Genomic DNA, 20,706 nt, shown 5'->3' with positions numbered 1-20,706 from the left:
TGGGGTATTTGTTCCTTGGTTTTTGTTTGAATTGAATCCGTTTTAACGGTTGTAACATTCCTATTTCTCTCTCTCCTCTTTTCACGGCACAGGTCAAAAGGGAACTTACAATACGTTTAATAATACCAAACTTCATTTAACAATTGTACCTCTATCTACCTAACCTTGTATCACCAGTCCCTTATCCCAAAAACAAACCAATCCTAATAAGAGCGAACATAAAACGCATCACAAACTTTATCTACCACTCTAAAGTTGTCACACGATCAGTTCCACGCAACCTCGTCCGAATAGCGAAGCAAATTTTATTGCGGGTCCTTCAGGATATTAAGAGGGAAAAGGGGGATAATGGACACCGATCCGACGGACAAAGCTTCGGCGGCCATCATTTCGGTCACATTTCATTAAAAACAACAATAAGCACGATAACGACTGTTCGGGTGGTCTGCGGACGATTTTGATCACATTTTCTTGCTTTGTATTTATGCGTGTAGAAGAATTTTATGTCGTCTACTAAGTGGACGGTATTAATGAAATTATGGCTCTGCAAGTTAGTGTACATAAGGTATTAATGTTGAATTGTATACATGATTCATTTAAACAGTCTCTAACCAATTGTTGTATTAGCTTGATATTTCTTACACTAATTATTACTTCCTACACTTCCATCGACTCGTTTTCCTAACGTAATTGAGCCATACCTTTCGCCCACACTTAGACTTCTTTCAAGTTTATTAAGAAGCTCAAAAATATACCTGATCCGAACACCAATTCCCCCTCATTACAGGGGGCCATTCAATTTTAACGAGATCGTATACGCCGTAAAATGCCTTTGATGTTAATCTATAAGGTGGCTCCTCGATCTACCGATAAATAACGAATAAACAAACAAAAGGAGGAAAAAGTGGAAGATGGGCCGAGGAGCCCCACTCTCCCCTCTCGGCATAATTTCATTATTTGCTAGGAGCACATCACTTTAAAATATTCTCGATCTATACGAGTAGGTACGAGGAGTTAGGCCGTTATTGCCCACTAGTGCTTTTTTCACGGTTTCGCTCCTTTTGTTTTGATGGTTTTTCTTGCTGGAATTAAATTTTATGCGTGATGCTTTTGTGTTTTTCATATTTTTTTTATTTTCTTTTGGATTAGGCCATCTTGGTGATTTTTTAAGTGGCCGTCTTAACTGTGGCTTATTGATGTTAAAAGAATGTTATGGCTAATTTAAGATCAGACTAAAATCAGATTTTTATATCTAACAAGTACTCAAAATACAAGAAGTGCAATTAACTAAATAACTTGTCGAACTAGTAACCCCTGCCACAACTACAATCTATCAAAAATGCACATAGGACACAATATAACATACTCTTGCTGAAAACGTAGCAAAATTCTAATACTGGGACAAATGACATTAAGTGAGACCTATTTATTTATAAACAGACTTAAAACTAGTTGAATGCCGTTACGTGCAAACCTACTTAAAAAGTGTTCTCAAAATGACAGACTTTTTTATCAAAATTTCACCGATAGGTGTCCCAACCGAGGGGAGAATCGCCAAGAAAAAGATGTGTTTTTGTCATGTTTTTATTAGCGAAAAACAATGATGAATTAACGGAGGCGCGTTTATTAGTCGCAAGTGATTTTGTGTCGTAAGGGGGGAGGGGGGCTGTTGGAAATTAGAAACCAATTATATGGAGTGTTTTTAATTTTGGGTGGCTGATATTTTTTTGAGATCGGATATATTTATGTAGGTAACGTAGTCTGCAGAGAAAGCCAATTGCTTGTTTCGAGTTCATAAATTGATCTAAATTACCTATCACTTTTGCAATGAAGATGGCAAACAAACATTTGGAAATGTTCTTAAAGCTTTTCAATCCTAGTGACACTTATTTTCGCAATTAGATAATTTGATAATCTGTTTATAGTAGTCATATAAGAATATTCTTAAGTTTTGGAGAATTGGTTATTTTATGTACCTAAAGGCCATCTAACTTCACGTCAACCTACAACACTGACCACAGAATGCAATTAAGTAAAAATCGCAAACTCCATTGTTCCCATAAAAAGTTTATCTCCGAAAAAAGCATGCAAGGCCAAAACAGCAGCTGAATTTAATTTATATTTTTACAGTTTCCACCAGACGATGGCCCGTGCAAAATTTATATTAACAAGGCGTGCGATATTGGACTACATCATCGGCAGACTTCGGCTGTTTCCGCCGTTCGCGTTTTATATTAAATTGTTCGCAAGTCTTGGTAGGACATTGGGATAAATTGGCCGGCTGTTCGTATGGGTGAGATGGTGGAGGTAACCATATTATGGAAGTACTAGCTACCGTGTTACCGATTGGTCTTTTAGTCTCAATTTAGTAAAATCCCTAAATGAGCAAAAAGTATTGCAGTATAATCTATTAAAAGTTAAGCCTACCTTCCGAATTCAGATTCGTGTACCTGTAAAAAACATCTGGCCATGCACTATGTCGGAAATCTACTTCACTCTTCTTGATTCCATAAAATTACAAAGCTGTAGGTGATGATTCAAAATTACCTCCCATACAATGCCGCCGTTTCCAAAAATCCCTCCTTTCCCCTTAATCAATTAAACAACTCAAATATCAAGTTCAAACTCACTAAACATAATACCTAGTACTCCACAAGAAAACTCGCAACATTAATAAACAATAGCTTATTACAAGCGACTCGTATCGTTCGGGACAGACTAGACACGTTCGTTAATATGAAAATTAGCTGGAATGAGCCGTTGCAGGAAATTGGCTGCACCTCCCGTACGTACGTGTATGCATTCGTATAGAAAGTTCTGGAATATACGTCTTGTTTTTGTAGCAGTAAAATTTGTTTTTGTTGGTCTGATTGATATATAGAACTAGTTCTTCCTGCTCTGCTCGCAAGTTATTTGGGGTCGGTAGTACATAGAAATAGTTAAATATGCTCTTTGAAAAAATGAAGTAAGTATATATGGATATGGGCAAATTACTGTTTACACTCCAAATATCAAACACACAAACGATCAACAAACAACAGCTAATAATACCCACTTACGAGAAAACCAGACAAATTCATTAAACATTCATTAAAATCCTTAAACAAAAAACTGTAGCCGAACAACCTAAATATATCAAAGTATCTCGTCTCCGAGAGAAAAACGGTTTCCCATAACGTTTACCAAGAAAAATTACATACACGGAACTGAAACGTCGCAAAATGTACGGAGAACAATGCAGTTACGTCGTTTTACTTTTAGACGTGGCACGGAGCGGCCATAATGGCTCGCTTTGACTTACTAGATGGAATTTTTAATGCAATAATTTCGATAATTTATCGCTAGATAGCGCTCCTTTGTGGCAGGGGCGGTTGGGGGTGGGAACGCAAATTGGTTTTCTTTTTATCAGTAAACATTAGAGTGGCCGACTGGATTGACCTCCGGCTGTTGAGATACACGGATGAGGAGATTGTGTAGCTTGTTCAACATCTTTGTACAGGTTTCTAGGTGTTTTCTTAGCTTTTGCCCTATTTTCATATTTTTTAAACAGCAAGGACGTCCATCCTTGTAACCCTACCTTGTGGTTGTCTTGATCGCTATTTATTTGAATTGTAACAATAGCTTTTATCTACATAAATCAAATACACAATTAGGAGCCGCTGCATCTATGTACATGAAAGTATCAAAATGTACCTACCATTCCACCGAACTAATGTTTACCTGAGTCTGTGCCCAAATTGGTAGGTATTAAGAAGGACCTTTGTAAACTTCGAACCTGCCCAGTTACCAGAGCTCCCTAACTATGTGTCCCAAACTCTAGCTTTCAATTCAAAAGCGTCACTTTTGAGGCTCCGCGGAGCTCGTAATTAAATACGTGACGTTATTTAGCCCTGGCCTCACCCGGTAATTTGCGGTAATGGAAAGATGGCCGAAACGATTTCGCAAACCGTTCAGCGTTTATTTTTTTGATATTAAAAATAATATCCCATGTTCAAGTTGGCGGAAAATTTTGTTTGTCCTGTATTGTTTGGGAGTTAATGGCCTTTTGTTTTGCATGTCTTAAGCTCTTTCCGAATCCAAATTGGTTGGCTTTTCCAGCATCAAGGTTAATTCGCAGAAAATTATCCTCCTCCATGTGAAATTGGAGGCACAAAAATAACTCGATCGAGTCGATCCACGTTTTTAAAGCTTTCCTTATGTACCTACCTGAATATCGGTATTTTTCCTCATCTTTCTAAAACAATTAATTTTACCACAGCAAGAGACCTGTCCTGCCGAAACGAAACCTTATCCCACTACCTGCAACATCCCAATTAATCCACCTAGCTCCAAAACCAAAAAAAAACTTCAGGCATTACGATACAAAAATTGTAAAACAGTACATCAGCTTTACGTAAAGGTTGGTATACAAGATGGCTCCGTGCCAGGATATTGGGTGGGTTGTGCGCTACTTAGATACCGTCGCATTAGCTCTATGATGAGATAATTTGATACCTCATGTATGGGTGAGAGATTAAAATGTTTTGGCCTTAGTGTAGGATGGACTTTTTAGCTAAAGCTTGGCTAGAATGCTGTAGGCCTATTGGTAACGATGGCGTTACGGTTATACATTCAGGTAAATTAATGGATTATTCTGATGATTTAATAGAGTATTCTGTTGTAAACACGATAATGATCCATGCTTTTGGAAACCTATCGTGATTCAGCTAACATTTCAATATTTCTATTAAATTTAAAATACGAGTACCTAGCTCTGTTATAAGTTAGCTTTACACAGACATAATTTACTACTTCAAGAATTTATTCAATCTTTAAGACCCATCATCATACAAATACATTTCTTCTCTCATAATACCCGAAATCCTCAAATAAATTCTCAAAAAACTTGCCAAAAATAACCAAGTTACCATTAGAACAGCTAAATAAGTTTTTAATCCAAGCTAAAGTATTGGTCATAATATTCAGAGGACGCTACCGATAACGTAGCTGGCTTGCTGCCAGGAAAGAACGTGCTGTATTGTGTATTAACATAATATCGCTCATATTTTTGCTTTAGAAGCGAATGATCGGGGAGTTATGGGAAGAGGATGATGTAGAAATGAAGGTAGTTGTGGTATTTTCAGAATAAGCGCAATAATGTGTCCTTGAAATTGTAAACATGATCGATCTACCTAAAATGGCTTTAATTATTCGGTAGTAAGATATTGTTGATATTTTGTCGTTAAATAAAAATAGGTTAGAATTTGTTCAATTTAACCATGTAAAGAGTAATCCCTGCAGAAACGCACAACGTGCTATATAAGAAAAGCTTATTGATTGAGTTACCCTGCTATGGCAAACTTGGTAATCACAGATATCAACACCCGAATTCAAAATATAAAATTCAAAAATTCTTCCAAAAGAAAAAAAAAACACATTTACTCTCTGAAACTTTTCAAACTTCGCCGATGCCCCGATACGTTAAAAATAGCGAAGTAGCGCCGAACGTTTCATTTTCCAAACTTTTAATCTCAAAGTGGCCGTGAAAGAAAAATGGCCGCGCTAAGGAAATCACCAGATCCACCTATTATCAACTCCGATTTGAATAAAGGTGTGTTCATGGGCTTAAGAACTTAATTTTTATTCTGTAGGACCCAAAAGACCAACTTTGAATAAAGAATTTTTGAATCCCGTTTTCATATCCGTAATCTACTATTTCAAGTAACAATATAATGAAGTAAAATCGTATAAATGTGATCAAGTCAATGATCATTAAGTATCTTTGACAGTTGAATCAATCTCTTTGACCCCTGGCTCTCCTTTATATCTAATTCATTCACACATTGGAATAATTATTCATATACCTTTCGATGAATAAGTTGTCGATTTTTTTTCTACAACCCAATCACTATAGTTTCACATTTCACAATCACCGTCTCACACACACCTTAATCCGATCTTAGCCCAAATATTTGTACACTTCACAAATATAGCATAACTTTTGAGCTAAACTGTAAACGCGGCTTAATCCGCGAGCAAATCCACATCCCGCTGCCTCTTCGACAGAGAACTTACCACCTTAAGTCTGAGGAATAGAGATGAAGTTTGTGTGTGATTGCGAAGGTGGTTATACACCACGATACGAGACGAATTGTTGCAGAAGAGTCATAAAAACTAAGATATTAATGTATCGTGGGAGGCATTAGCCGGTCTCTGGATCGATTCCTATGCATAAAAAATGCTAATGGTCCTGAAGAGAGTACGTTGAGCAGGAGTTGGCTGATTTATGTGTCGAGTTTTCTAACTATTCGCGGTTCGATGTCGTACCCTGGTGTTTTTAGAACAGGTGGACCTTAGAAGTTTTGGAAGAGCCGCTAATGGTGTATGCGACTTTCTTTTGTTAGGTTTTTTTGAGAGTTTTCGGGTTCGGTCGCGGTTTTTGTATTGATGGGTGTTTTAGCGCCCTTGAAGTGGTGAAAAGTCAGGTAAGTAGGCCTTATTTAGGTCGATGTATTGATAATGTATGCAAAAACTTTGCACTTTTCTAGAGTCTAATTAGGACATGTAGACCGCCCTTCAAAGCAATGAAAGCCTTGAAGTCATGGTAAATTAATGAATGAATCATATTTATCTTTTAATTCAAGTTTTCTTCAAGACATGTCTCTCTATTAACACCTTTCTGCTAATAAAAGAAAGTTAAAAGAAGCAATTAAATGACATATTTTCTTTAATAACCTACCAATGGCGGTTACGATCTTGTACTTACTAAGGTTCTAATTAAATCTATCTGTGCAGCTTTTTCTCCGTAACTCTCCAAAGTCTTGCTTTCAGTAGTCTAATGAGGATTGAAAAACTTAAGATACAAAGTTACTTAAAGCATAGTCCCGTTAGTTTAATGTCAAGGGTCTTTAGTAGTTTGTAGGAAATGTTCACAAAGGATAAGTTTTTCTTGTATTTAATTAGAGGGCAATGAGGTATCGATTGATAAAAACATTTATTGAAGTTTTGAATTGTATTGGCTTATGCGGAACGTATGATACGCACACATATGTACATGTGGTTTTTAGCAAGTCTTATTCTTCTTTATTATTTTAAATGATTCAACATTTCTTTATGCTTTACTTCTTTGATAGTTGATTCTGACGCTTTTGTCATATGAGATGTAATTGAAAGTTTTAATTAGCCCGCCGGCCATGTCAACAAGCCAATGCTTCCTTCATATATCTAGGTTAGCTTTTTTTCAGCCTAACATGATAAAAAATAAAAAAGCGCGAGAAAAAAATACAGTTACACAGTCCAAAAATAAGAAAACTTTCGTAGCATTTTCTTGTGTTGCTACGGCGTAGCGTTCGTAGTCCACGTAGCCTTCAATCATTTACACTTATAATCGAAACGAAAAATTTTATTTCACACATTCCAAATTCTTTAAAATATCATCTCCAAAACTAAAATTTGTATTTTCGGTATGATACAGTAACTTCGTACTAAAATTCCCTAAGCTCAAGTTATTCGACTGCTAGCGCCATCTCTCGTCGAGTAGCGGTACCAACTTTAATAACGTGTCGACTTACAGTATTTAATTCATAATAAGTAGCTGCACTTAGATCGGTTTATGTGTAAAGTTTAGTTGCACCTTATTTATAGTTTTGAGACTGTATTTTTTGTAGGAATTGTTGATTGCTGATGTTTTTTGGATCGAGTTGTATTCACTAAGCTAATCGGTACGATAAATTGATGCTTGTTTTTTCATTAGTATAGTATTGTCATATTCTGTACCCTTTTTGAGTTTTGGTCCATGTCAACCATTTATAGAATGCCCTTATATCCATGACATTCGTATTATCTGACGAACTACGTACAATGGCTGATGGTATTTACGCGTTGGAAAATATGCCTTCATATTGGTCGAAATTATATTGTGAAAAGTAAGGCACAATCAGTATCAACCCTACACAACGTGTTTTACGTTAGAATAATATGAATAACTTTGTGCCACAAGCATTTTTCATATTCTACATAAATCGTTCATACAAAATAAAGCGAAAAAACATAAACTAAAACACGAGTCTCGTACCTATAAAAACTGACCGCCGCTCTTAATCCAAAGGCGATTTTCCTTTTTAATCCTGCTGCGAAAATTTTATATAAACGCTTAGCATCGTCCAATCTTTTATACAAACGCATCATTAAAATTCCACCCGTGGAAGAATTAAAATGAAAAAATACAAACAATTATTTGAAAACATGCACCGCACTGGCAATCTTTGCGAGCCTCCTCGGTCACGTAAAACGGAATGGCGAAAAAAAAATTTATACATATCTGGCTGGGACACCGATCGCGATACACGGACGTACGCGAGATGAATAATTTAATTTTTTTTCATAATATTATTATTTTATTAAATATGGCGAATAGCCCTGCCCTCCCGGTCCCCTTAGACACCCACCTTCGCTTAATTGTTCGAGGCTCAGCTATGTGTGTACCTATCAGGAATTTTAATACGTAACCACAATAATACCCGGCTCTTATTTTTATTGTGCTTTTGTTTATGAATTTGCATATGTAATGTATTTTTCAGTGTTAAGGTTTCGTTTATATTTACGTTATACGTAAGATTGTATTAAGTATGATTGCCGTTTCGACTGAATAAGCCCAGAAAAATACTCTTGAGCGTGTCCTAGTTTAATCAATATTTACCAGATAATTTTATTCACAAAACCTGTAACCCAAAAATTAACCCTTAAAAAAATCATTTCTTTTCCCAAACAAAAAAAAAGTCTACAGCCATATTTTAGGCGTGAAATTCGAAGCCATTATCGCGTCGCGTAGGCTACGCTTCGGGACTGTCGGAGGTTTTCGTCGGCTGAATTTATGCCCACCCCGCTGTGACCGCAGCGTGTGAGTTGGTCACACTGTGGGGCGCTATTGAAAGATGGGGTAAGGATGAAAAAAAGTGTTGGAGTAGTGAAGGGTTGAGATGTGTCGTAGTTTTGGGGAAAAAAGTGTTTCTTTTCTTTCTGAGACTGTTAAAAAGGTAGTGTATGGTTGTTGCTGGAATTATATGTGTAGAGTTTGATGTAGCCTTTTTGTTCGTAATTATGTTATTTCCAAACCTTTGTTATTCTCCCAATAATGTCCAATTTAAACATGCATTTGTGATTGAGCAAGAAATGTAGCAGTTTTGTGTTATTTGGCGTAATACTGTTCAAATCTATTTTCTGGAAAATCATTCCCGCTGTCTCTTAGACCCCAACTTAACGTTACCGCGTGGGTCAAAACGTTCCGGGTTCCGTTCGGTAGGGTTAACCCACTTTGATTCTTTTCGATAATCACCCGCTAATGCACTGTGGCCGTTTGGGTTTTTCAATGTTTTAAATAATGGCCGAAGAGGGTGAACCTCTATCTATTGTGTTTCGTTTTAGATATATTCCTGTGGGTAGTCTTTGAATATACCATTCTTTGTTTTATGGCTTTATATTACTTTTCCGGAGTCGATCATGTTAACGGTTATTGTCAAATTCACATTGCTATGATCTATCTATGTGGATGACTTAAAAGTTTTTTTAATCTGTTTTGATCTTCTTATTCGTTATTATGAACATAACTAAATTATATGTGAGAGCAAACTCACAGAGCAACAGAAACCACACTTCATCAACTTGACAACAAAGATTCAAATTCAATGACAATCCTTTGACCAGCCGAATATTAATAGACCATTATACTACATTGAACAGTTTGAAACAGGGGCTGTGCTTGGCAAGTTTGCGTAGTATTTAATGTACTGGAAACAGTGCAATAGTTAGTATCGCGATTAGACTATTAATATCTGGTTTGGATGGCGCGCTTTGCTGTGCATTGATTTAGGTTTGTTTTGTTTAAATTGTATTAGATATTTTTGTGTTGTTACACATAGCAAGCCATTTTGTTGGCACTGCACTACAGATTACATGTAGTTATTTCTTTGCAAGATGTTTAGAACAGCTTTTCAAGCCAGACATAACCAATTTTCTTGTTTTTGGTGCTGATAAAATAACCTCAAAATTTTACTTCATATAAAATATCAAAGAAAATTGCTATACTAAAAAAAATATGTCAAAAAAACAAAAGCAATCAACATGAGAATCCACAACAGCGCCGATAACCTAACTATCTCCCGAGACGAAGGAGAAATATGATTAGGAAAGTTTTTTAATCAATAAAAGGAACAAAAAATAAAGTAGGAAGCGTTGCCGGCTTCCTGGCTTCGTCGGATTTTTTCGCCTTATTTCTCATTACACCGGCGCCTTGGCTCGTTTCCCTGACGTCATAGTTATAATCATTTATCGTTTGACGGCCGCCCGCGGTCCGCACAGCGCTTATTTCTAAAGGAAATTGAAAAAGTTGCCTTGATCGCGGAGTGTGAAATAGAATCGGGATCGAGTCTTAGCGCTCCTTCTTGGCAGTTGATGGGTTTTAGCGCTGCAATGTACATAGTGAAACTAGGTATCTTGGTTGTGTATGCGGTGGCCTGGTAAATAGATTTTTTGTATTTTTACTAAAACTCTCAAAACAAATCTGTCAAAAACTGTTATTGAATATTGCACCACGTATAATTTAGAAGATTATCTAACAGCAACTTGTGTGTTTGGTTTTTTCTTATCTGAGAGCCTGCTTTAGGTTAACTAATCTCAGTGTCAGGATGTTCTTAAATATGCCAAACGGCCTCTGAAGGTATACCTTTTTAACCTCGATCTCATATGTTCTTTCCAGAAACTTCTATTCCTGGTGCCACCATCGTTCCACGTGGAGCGCATCATGACCAGCAGCTGTGGAAGTCGCATCTGCGTGTGGGGATCACGAGGAGTCACCATTGCTGAACTGCCTTCGCGATGGGGCAGAGCAGGGCTCTTTGATTCAGGCAACCAGTCTGTTTTGTGCAAGTAAGTGTAACTACTTTATGGTATTTTTATAAATAGTTTTTTCGTTTAAATCAATTTTGAAGCCCCATCGCTTTTTAGTTACTTTCACATAATATATACTTGAAATTTTCATATAAGAATATGCAATCTTGCGAATTCTGGCACAAAATTCATCGGATATCTTACGATCTATTTGAGATATGAGATTAATATCTCTAAAATCAAACACCAAACCAAATTTTGTTAACGTGTAAAGCCTTTGTCAACAAAATAAATAAAACCCCACCCCTAACAGCGTTTAATATAATTAATAAATCTGTGGCCAGCAAAGTTTTAAACAAAAGGCCAATGTAGTGCAACAAATTTCAACTATAAAATGAAGGCTTAACCGCGTCTAGTGAAGAAACTATGCACCTGAAATCTAATAAAGCCTGATAAGTTCCCGAGAAAGCTGGCACGTAAGCATCGTGTATTTTCTACTATCACGGTAAATTTTGTAACCTATTAAGCTCCTCGAAGCGGCTATAATGTTAGCCTGAGGTAACGATTAAGGCATAGATTATTGTTTAGGTGACAACTTGTAGATGGGGCTAAGCTTTGAAGGAGGTGGGATAGCCAAAATTAGGTAAGATTCGGAAGTACACAATCGCTAGAATGAGATTAACCATTTTAGTTAGTTCATATCTAAGCGTAAATTGCATACATTAAAAAAAATACATAGTAAGTTTAAGAAACGCCTAATCATTGAACAGTTTCACTAAGTATTTATTATTTGTTTGACAAAATAATGATTATCTAAAAGTATATTTAGTCCAACCTCTCAAAGGCTGGCTCAGATTAGGCACAAAGCTACCGCGCAGCCCACCACAATATAGTCTAAGTGTTTCGCGCTCGGAGTCACCACTCTTTTGTACATGTTATTAGGCGGCTATATCTCCAAATTTGCATATTTCGGCAGTAAAATTAATTCGAAGATTTGCCCGCATCCACCACGACGGGAGCTTCAAGGGGTGGCTTTTGTAATGTTTTTGGATTTCTGCATTAGAATTTATACGTACCGATACGTATTGTGGCTTCGTCCCTAAGACGAGTATTATACGACTCGATGAGTTTCAATTAAGTGTTTCGATTGAGCGCCGACCAAGTATCAAAATTGTTTCCAAGTTTATGATAAGTAGGTTAGAGGATTGATTTAATTTTTATACGGTTGGGGGCGAAAAAGCAAGTCATTTATCCGAACGGTTAATATTGTTTCTGTTCTTAACTGTCTCTGAAATTTTAATAAAGTTTGCTATTTATACAAACAAAGAAGTTAAAAGCCCTTTTCAATCAACTACTATCTGCAGGTTTATTGAGCCGCCTACTTTCAAACTCAAAGTTAATCATGGTAGTGATGTAAGCTCTTCAAACTCCAATCTTTTGTCATGCATGTAAAAATAATCCCCTACAAAAAACTTACGAAACAACATCAAATACATTGCTCTTAACTTATGATAATAGCAGTTAGCATTCACAGCACAGCTCAGGACCCGTTGGTATTAATCCGTACAACTAATATTAGCAATAAACGACCCCTTTCGGCTAATTATGCTAAGATGTTCAGTCTTACCGTCTGCACCCTGGATTTGAGTTTTACACTCTGTTTATATTTTCGTCGTGTATATGGATGACTTTTGGTGTGGATTGCAGAAAATGATTGTTTAGATTTCGCTCCTTTCTGCTCATTAATTTTGATTTTTAAATCTATATCACTATAATATTTAAATAATGCATCATAAAGTTCATTACTGATTCTGAAGCGTGTATTAAACCTAACCTTCAAATTATCTTTATCTAAAAGTCTATCCATTAATATACCAGATCTAACATTCCCCAAACTCACAAATTCACCTTTTATTACTTCATAATAACGTTAAAACAACACAATATCTTCGTGTAATTTACTCTGTGTCCCAACGTCTTCAGCTCGAGTGGGCTCGTATATTCTTTGATAACCCCTTATCGTCGGCCGTTCGGTGCATTCCCGAGCTTCGGAAGCGAATCTCGCGCTAAATATTATGTCGGTATATTTACTGTGTTTGCTGCTGTTTTTGGTGCTATATTATTTGGGTGTTGGTGTGGGATGTTTTGTTTTGTTTGGTGGTTTAAGAGGTGCGTGGTTTGCTCGTTAATTATTGAGTGTTAAAATTTTTTATAGGCACCTACTGTAAATACAGTTATACACGTAAATAAAAATAATGAAGCGAGCTACATCATACACATAACACATCAAATATTCAAAGCTAATGTATTTCACTAATCACATTATTTTGGCTGTTTTTCGTTCAAATAAAAGTAATATTAGAATATACTTGTATCAATGACCTCAAATTACACAAGGTATCAATTACAAATCTACAACAGTAACGTTTCTATTGGACGCGAATCGCGAACTTCTGAATTTAAGTATCTTAAGCAGTCGCTAAACCCTAAAAAGCAGTTAAAACCTAACAAATAATTAAACGTCCATTATTGGCACAGACAGACGTCAAACATTCCGACAGTCGATCCTCTTTAAACACAAACGAAACAAGTAGATCTCGCACGGGAATAGAACCTGCGTCCAAGGAAGTTTGTTTGATGTTAGTTTGAAAGTAAGGGATTGATTCTGTTTGGAATGGAAAAGCTGGAATAAGTTTCAGTCTTATTTTAGAAGCTACATTAACTTTAAACTGTTATATTTTTCTAGAGCGATGCCAAGGCTAGTATTACAAATCCTCTGATTCAGATTGATTTATTATGTCTCCAAAACCAAACACCAGTAACAACAAATACCATAATCTCCTACCATAACCATCAAAGACAAATCCCATACATTAACCCAAGATCGATAGATAGCGATACATCGCAACTTAATCCTTCAACCACGTCGACCTACCCGCAAACCGAACGATCCTGTAAGTCTCAATTACTGGGTAACCCTGATTTACCCGGCGACCGATCCAATTTGTAAACGGGACTTGATCGGAGAAAACTATCCGTGACAGCCACACACAAAATCCAACCTTAGGTTTATAGAACAAGGTTCAATTTTGCAGCTCAGTTGACAGACATCACCTTCGGAGTCGATATTGTCTAGTCATGCGAGTGATGACCATGGCAAATGTTTTTGCACCAAATTACACTTTGATTGCAGGGGTTAGGGTGCGTTTTGGTGTAGCCTTGTTTGACATCGGTCGGCCCGACCTGAACCCCAATTATAGGCCACAAACTATTTTATCTAACACCCGTGTGACAACACTAATCTTATTAGAATCTATTGGAATCGAAATCGAGATAAGGAAGTATGGAGTAGATGTCCATTTTGGAACCCAACTTCTGCGTGACTTGATTTCTAAATAAATGGGTGCTGTTTTGTAAATATTACCGTATTTAAGCCTTTGAAAATTAGTTTTAAATATGTAAGTATCTTGAAAGTGGCAAAAAAGGGTCACATCCACTTCTCTATCTTTATGTAAATGATGACAAGGAAATTATATTTTAAGAGGCATAGTTATCTCTAATTTAAATAATTTCTTATGATCTACTGCCATTTTAAGTTACTCACCCCCAACCGTTTCCATGCTTGCCCTCACGTCTCCAGCGATTGGGATTGATTCTCTCGCGGCGTGATCCCGGCTTTTGGCTTAAACCAATTTGCCGGTTAATCCGAGGTACACGTACGGACGCTTCGGGACTCCAATACACCCAGATTATACCTCCTTATTCTTTGTCTTTACGTGTGATTTTATTCTTAGCTGTAATTTGAGGGGATTTATTTTTGAGGTTGGTTTCGAGCTATTTTTAAACGGGATAATATCAGATTTCTTTTGGCTATGCATATGATGCTACCGTTGACCGGAATGGAGATGACCAACTCACAGCCTCAATAACTATTTAAATGATGCCTTATTGTATCAAAATGTTCCATTATATTCTTCTGAATGTCTTATGTAACCAACTTTACAACGAAAGCAAATACCGCTTATGGGAACGCCAATATAATCCCCTTCTAAAACTAACTTACCATAAACTATCACACAAATGACCATCACATCTTAGACAAAGTTTATTAACAGCATAATCTAGTGGAGGACTCGATAAACATGTAAGAGACCGATATGCAAATATCTAGCCCCTGTCCAGTTTGTGCGACAGTGTTTGAACAAGACTGGACATGGATACCCAGTGCAAACATGTTTGAGGGATGGTAGGGTAGTTATTGAATGTACCGCTTAATATCTTAGTTATATTACCACGCTTAAAGTAGGTGATTATTGTGTAAGAATTGTAACGTTGAGGAGTTTCCTAGGACAATTGATGCCATCAATAATGATCTTGACAACATAAGTCAGTGGACTAAGAGCTTTGGACTTTTGGTCAACCCTTCTAAATCTCAAGCTATCATTGTTGGTGGCAGATATTTTCTAAACAGGTTACAATCTCCTCCGCCGCTCTTGTACGATAATGTTATTATAACTTACTCTTCGCACGTCAAAAACCTGGGTGTGCTAATGGACAGTCACTTGTCTTGGGGTAAACAGATTGCGGAAGTAAGCAGGAGAGTATTTTGCACGTTTCAGTCTCTCAAACGGCTCCGAAAATTCCTGCCTTTTTCAACAAAAATTACTCTCGCCCAGTCGCTTCTTCTCCCACTTTTAGATTATGCTGATGTCTGTTTCCTTGATGCGACTGAGGAACTTCTAGATAAGCTCGAACGTCTGCAGAATCTGTGCATCCGCTTCATTTTCGGGCTCAGGAAGTACGACCACGTGTCAGAATTTCGAAGTCGGTTGAAGTGGTTGCCTATTCGGCGGCGTCTAGATGCTCACATTCTTTCTTTTCTCTTCTCTCTTCTCTACAATCCCTGCTCACCAAGATATCTTCGGGAACCTATTGAGTTTCTTGTTCCGAGAGGCAAACCTTGTCGCACTTCCTCATCTCTCCTTCTTCGTGTCCCTTCCCACACTACGAGCCACTATGATGGATCGTTCACTGTTCGTGCTGTGAGACTGTGGAATTCCCTTCTACATTCGATACGCGAAAGCCCATCGTTGGGTGCATTCAAGAGACGAGTAAAGGAATACTATTTATCAACATGAATGACATTTATATTCGTATGTATATATATATATATATATTTTATATGTATTATGTTTATGTATTGTGTAGTTTTACTACATATATATGTTTAGTATATTGTTATTGGATATTTTTGTTTAGTTATCAATGTTTGTTGTGCACTTTTTAATCTACCCTACCACTATCAAATCTCTCCATGGCTTTAGGTTGGCTGTAAGAGAACCCAATTCTAGGTTAAGCTCGCCATTGTACATAAACTGTCTTTATTATTATATTATGTATTGTTAAGTGTGCAATAAAGAATATACATTGTTCAGGAACAGAAGACAAAAGGTTGGGAGAATATGCTGCATAATGAAGATAAAAAACATGAAAGCAGCTGGTAAAAATCAGTCGACAGAATTAACAAAAGACACCAAATTAATTAAAAGCAATCCAAGCCACAAAACCGATAAAATCGCGGCTCCCACCCCAAAACCGATCAAACGCCATAAAAACCGAAGAAAAAGAAAATCCCTTTCTCACGTCGAACCTAAGTACCTTAATCGCCCCCTATTGTGTGTACACCGATTTGTGGGTAGATCACAGAAAAAATCCCTTTTTTATCCCTTCAGGGAGTCTGAGCCAGTGGACCGTGTTACCAGTATCGATAACAAATTGGGGATGCCACTCTTAAAGGGTTGAAAAGATTTGGGAGTATCTTACAAGATAAGGGTTATTGAATCTTTTTGGCAGGTCCCTGCGGATTTGGGTTATGGTAATTTTGGGAGTATGGGGACTTGTTGCTTTTTAGGTGGTTTATTTAAAGCTGTCATATGTTGCATAGGTTATTTGAATTAGTATCGGCTATGCTGAGGTCATTTATTTTCACGTTGGATTAATGGATGATCCATTTCTTTCTAACACCCTTAAGTAAATTTTGATGCCGTTGAAGTATTTGCTAAGAGAAAAGCTATTTTTGATGACAAAGCACACCATGCAATATTACAAGCAAAGATCAAAACTCCAGGGGCTTTGATTAACCAGCAAAATGATGCACATAGCTTTAAAAGGGCGGCCAATAAACCACCTGGCCGTAGTTGTGTATAGTAATTAACGGCGGTTGCAATCCGACTGTTTAATTCCGAACAACGCCGCAATAAACGTAACGGTACCGGACCGGTGCCGTGCCCACCCACCGAAACGGAATGCGATGAAAAAGGCACGATGTCCACACACACTTGAGGAGGGAAATTACAAACGGCGGTGGCGTCCGCCGACCGTAATATCATTCCGCACGAGTCTTGAAAACGAAATTAAATTTTGCATGAAATGGTACAATATACAAAGAAAGTGGCCGGACAAAGGCAGAGTGGCGCCCAACGTGGGCCACGGTTGGTTAGCCCGCGAGCTGGACTTATCGTGGCCGCGTGTGTAATTTGTTTCTAATCATATTACATTTTTGTTTCGTCTGTTTCTTTGTGATGCGGCTTCACTAGGTAAGATTTAATTTTAATTAACATTTTTTCGACTCTGTTTGTATTGCGAATTCCGCTGAGGTATTTGGGACAGGATATGTACAAAATACTCGTTTCTTTTTTAACACTGTTCTGTAATCTTTCAGTAGTAATAAACTTCAGTAAAACCTACTTCTTGTAATCAGTAACCTCAACATAAAGCTCTTGACAAAAACAAAAAGAAAATATTTTCATGGCAGAACATCAAATGCCAATAATTTATGCCAAAGGATATCAAAATTATACAGACCCTAGATTTTTACCCACAGCCATCCAACATTAGAACTACGCAGTACCTCTTCCATTATTAACAGCACCCGAACTCGGCCGGTTAATTAGCCCCCTTCATAATGTACAGACGGTTACAGAATACCTCTAGAAAATTTACGCACTCATAAATACACACCGTCTGGCACCCGGTGATCTCAGCAATTTTCAGTTTTCGGCAAGCACCTTAATAATTCAGAACGTAGGCGCGGCCGTAGCAAAAATGAATTCTCTAATGTGAATGGAACTTAGACTGCGCCCAACCGGGGCCAACGGCAAAATAATTAAAGCATAGCATTAAAAATTCTTCCAGTGAGCTCCACTGCCCGGATATGTGATAATATTAATACGGCCGGCTCCGGCTTTTTGGTTCGGACGGTCTTAGGTCCGACTCCTGATTATTACAATTATAATTGTGAATAATTTAGCGCTCGGACATGTGTGAATTAATTTTAATTAACACATGTTTGTTGATGACGACGGCGTTTGAAAAGTGTTTGGTGAGTGTCGTGCCTACTAATCAACACTTGTAAAATCAACATGTTTAAGTTGTTTCAATGGACATTTTGATAGTCACCAAAGTCTGTCTGGTGAGAAATTATGTTTCAAGCTATTGTTTTGCCAGTTACTTATCTACTAAATAACTAAAAGAACAATGACATTGTTTCCGTCAACTAACGTGTGCTGATACAATTCTTTAGCCTAAACCCCTCTTACTAGCATCTAATGCTAGAACCATTTCTGCACAAAGAAAGTTCTAAAATATACAGCCAACACGCGCGAAGTTGGTCTAGATTTAGTGTTATTTCGCTACGGACTAGCTTCTAACTTACATTCGGAATATATCGGTAAGGAACTCTTAGTTGAACTGTTAGCACAATGGATGGAGTTGGTTTTGATGATGCTCCAAGTTTCATGTTCAAAGAAAAGCGAATAAGCTTACCGTGAGAAAATTTTGGAGTAATTCTACGTAACCCAACTAAGTTAAAGGAGTCTTCAAATTATGTATTCCCTAAAAGACACAACAGAGGCGCTCCGTTTAAAAGCCTCTCAAGTCTCTCGACACAAAATACGACTACCCGAAAATTGACCACTCCAATATTTCTCCCTCACCTACGCATTGTCACGGGGCAAGTTGTAAAGCCCGTAAGAAACACGTAACAAGCCGCAACGTCAGTTTGTATGTCACGCCAGGCCCGGCCACAAACCCGCACCGCCTTGCAGAAATAACCTTTTGCGAGAATCGTATGCATGCGTTAGTCTTGCCTACGTAAGCTCTGGGATTTGAGGACCCTTAGCTTAGTTTCTGATGAATTAAAAAGTTCGGCTTTTGTTTGTACTGGGAACTGTAGCCAGTTTTGTTTGGGCCGGCAAAGATCTTGTTGTAATTGATTAAGGAAGACACGGTGAGACGGAATTAACTTGCCATTCTTAAACTCCACACGAGAGCGATTGGTTCGCTCTTAAATCTGTCAAAATTAAGTTAAATAAAAGTAGCATGACGGGGGTTACCACAGACAACTACTATACTATATCAGGTGTAATGTATATACTTTTATTGGTAAAAAATTATATTGCTTTGTGTCTGCCCAAAATCAAATGGTGACAGCTACCAAGCATTGAATGATAAAAATCGCAATAGCCCTGTATTTATCACCCAATCACCAGTAGCTAGTATGGCATAGTAACATAGTCCAAAGTATTCAATCACCTACGTTATCGGTCATCAAAGAACAAACAAAAACAAGACTGACCGCAAGTCCCAACCAAAAACTTCAACCAACACATTGGAATTTACGAACATCTAATGAAATTCACTATTGTACGGCCAGCTTCGTAAGCCCTGTACCTGTCATTTAGCTACCGGATTACCGACCAATTAACGGAATTGGGTGAGAACTCGTTAAATAATCCAGTTAGCCGATCGGCGGCGGTGAGATCAAAGCGGGGGCAATGGGGTGCATCGATAGCTGGATCTTGCACCCTTTGGTTTGTTGTGAACGTTTTTTGCGAGTATGTTTTATAAGCAGGTGGTTTGTATACTTTTAGTTAATGGTGCACTAACTGTGAAAAAATATGTCCAAAAAGCAGAAATTCTATTTACTCTAACTCCGCTTTCTACTTGCTTCATTGGTTAACTACATACTATAAATACTCTCTCAAAACAATTTTAATACAATAGTCAACTTCAAACCATCCCAAATAATTCCTCAATAAACCTTCAACATGAAACACGCTCCTAAAATAATCATAATCCCCACCTACACCAAAAATACATTACTTAGCGAGAGACTTAATCAATTTTACTCACATAGCCGCTTCACAGGTGACATTAACATATTTTTGCGATAGCCATGTTGTTTCAAAGGGTCTGAATTTCAAAAATACGACTCCAACACATACTCTCATTAAGTTTGGAACACGTAAGGAGAGAGACTGAATACTAATTGAGAGCTAAGAGTGATGAGAATAGAAGCGACAGACGGATAATTGGCAAATAAGTTACAGACGTGCGCTGTTTGTGCCTACAGATTGGTGGGAGCAAAGATTTGTTGGAAGTTAGAATGAGTTTTGATGTTATTTTTGATGTAGGATGATGTATTTGGACTTGTTTGTGTGTTAAATAGCAATTACTAAAACTCAAAAAACGTGACAATAACAAAGAAACATAATCAGTTATCATTTCCCATCAATCATCATCCTACTCAGTCGATCAGACAAAACTCTTCTCAAAAAGCTGTACAGTATACTTTATTATTTATTTTCCTTTGAGCCATGAGAACCTCAAACTCATATGGTGCTAAAACTATCCTTTTTTAGGATGCTGATATCCTTGTCTTTCAGTGCAGTATGACAAAAGCAGATGACCAGTTAAACCTGTTACAAAATTATCACCTCTTGATACAAGTGTCGTATCTACAAATCCTAGTCTTTAGCTCACCGTCGAAGGTTCTCGCGTGGG

General features: G+C 37.4%; 1 protein-coding gene across 1 annotated transcript in view; it reads left to right on the top strand.

The window, feature by feature from the left end:
- Window positions 1–20,706, top strand: part of LOC124639814 (nucleoporin 88) — an 82,526-nt gene that overhangs the window by 43,151 nt on the left and 18,669 nt on the right. Inside the window, exon 2 of the mRNA XM_047177295.1 lies at window positions 10,733–10,902. Within this exon, the coding sequence (XP_047033251.1) occupies window positions 10,733–10,902 (170 nt within the window). The remainder of the gene's footprint in view (window positions 1–10,732; window positions 10,903–20,706) is intronic.

This window comes from Helicoverpa zea, chromosome 19 (assembly GCF_022581195.2).
Source record: "Helicoverpa zea isolate HzStark_Cry1AcR chromosome 19, ilHelZeax1.1, whole genome shotgun sequence".
Taxonomy (NCBI): domain Eukaryota; kingdom Metazoa; phylum Arthropoda; class Insecta; order Lepidoptera; family Noctuidae; genus Helicoverpa; species Helicoverpa zea.
Note: the sequence above shows the minus strand (reverse complement) of the source record. Positions and strands in the feature narration are given on the sequence as shown.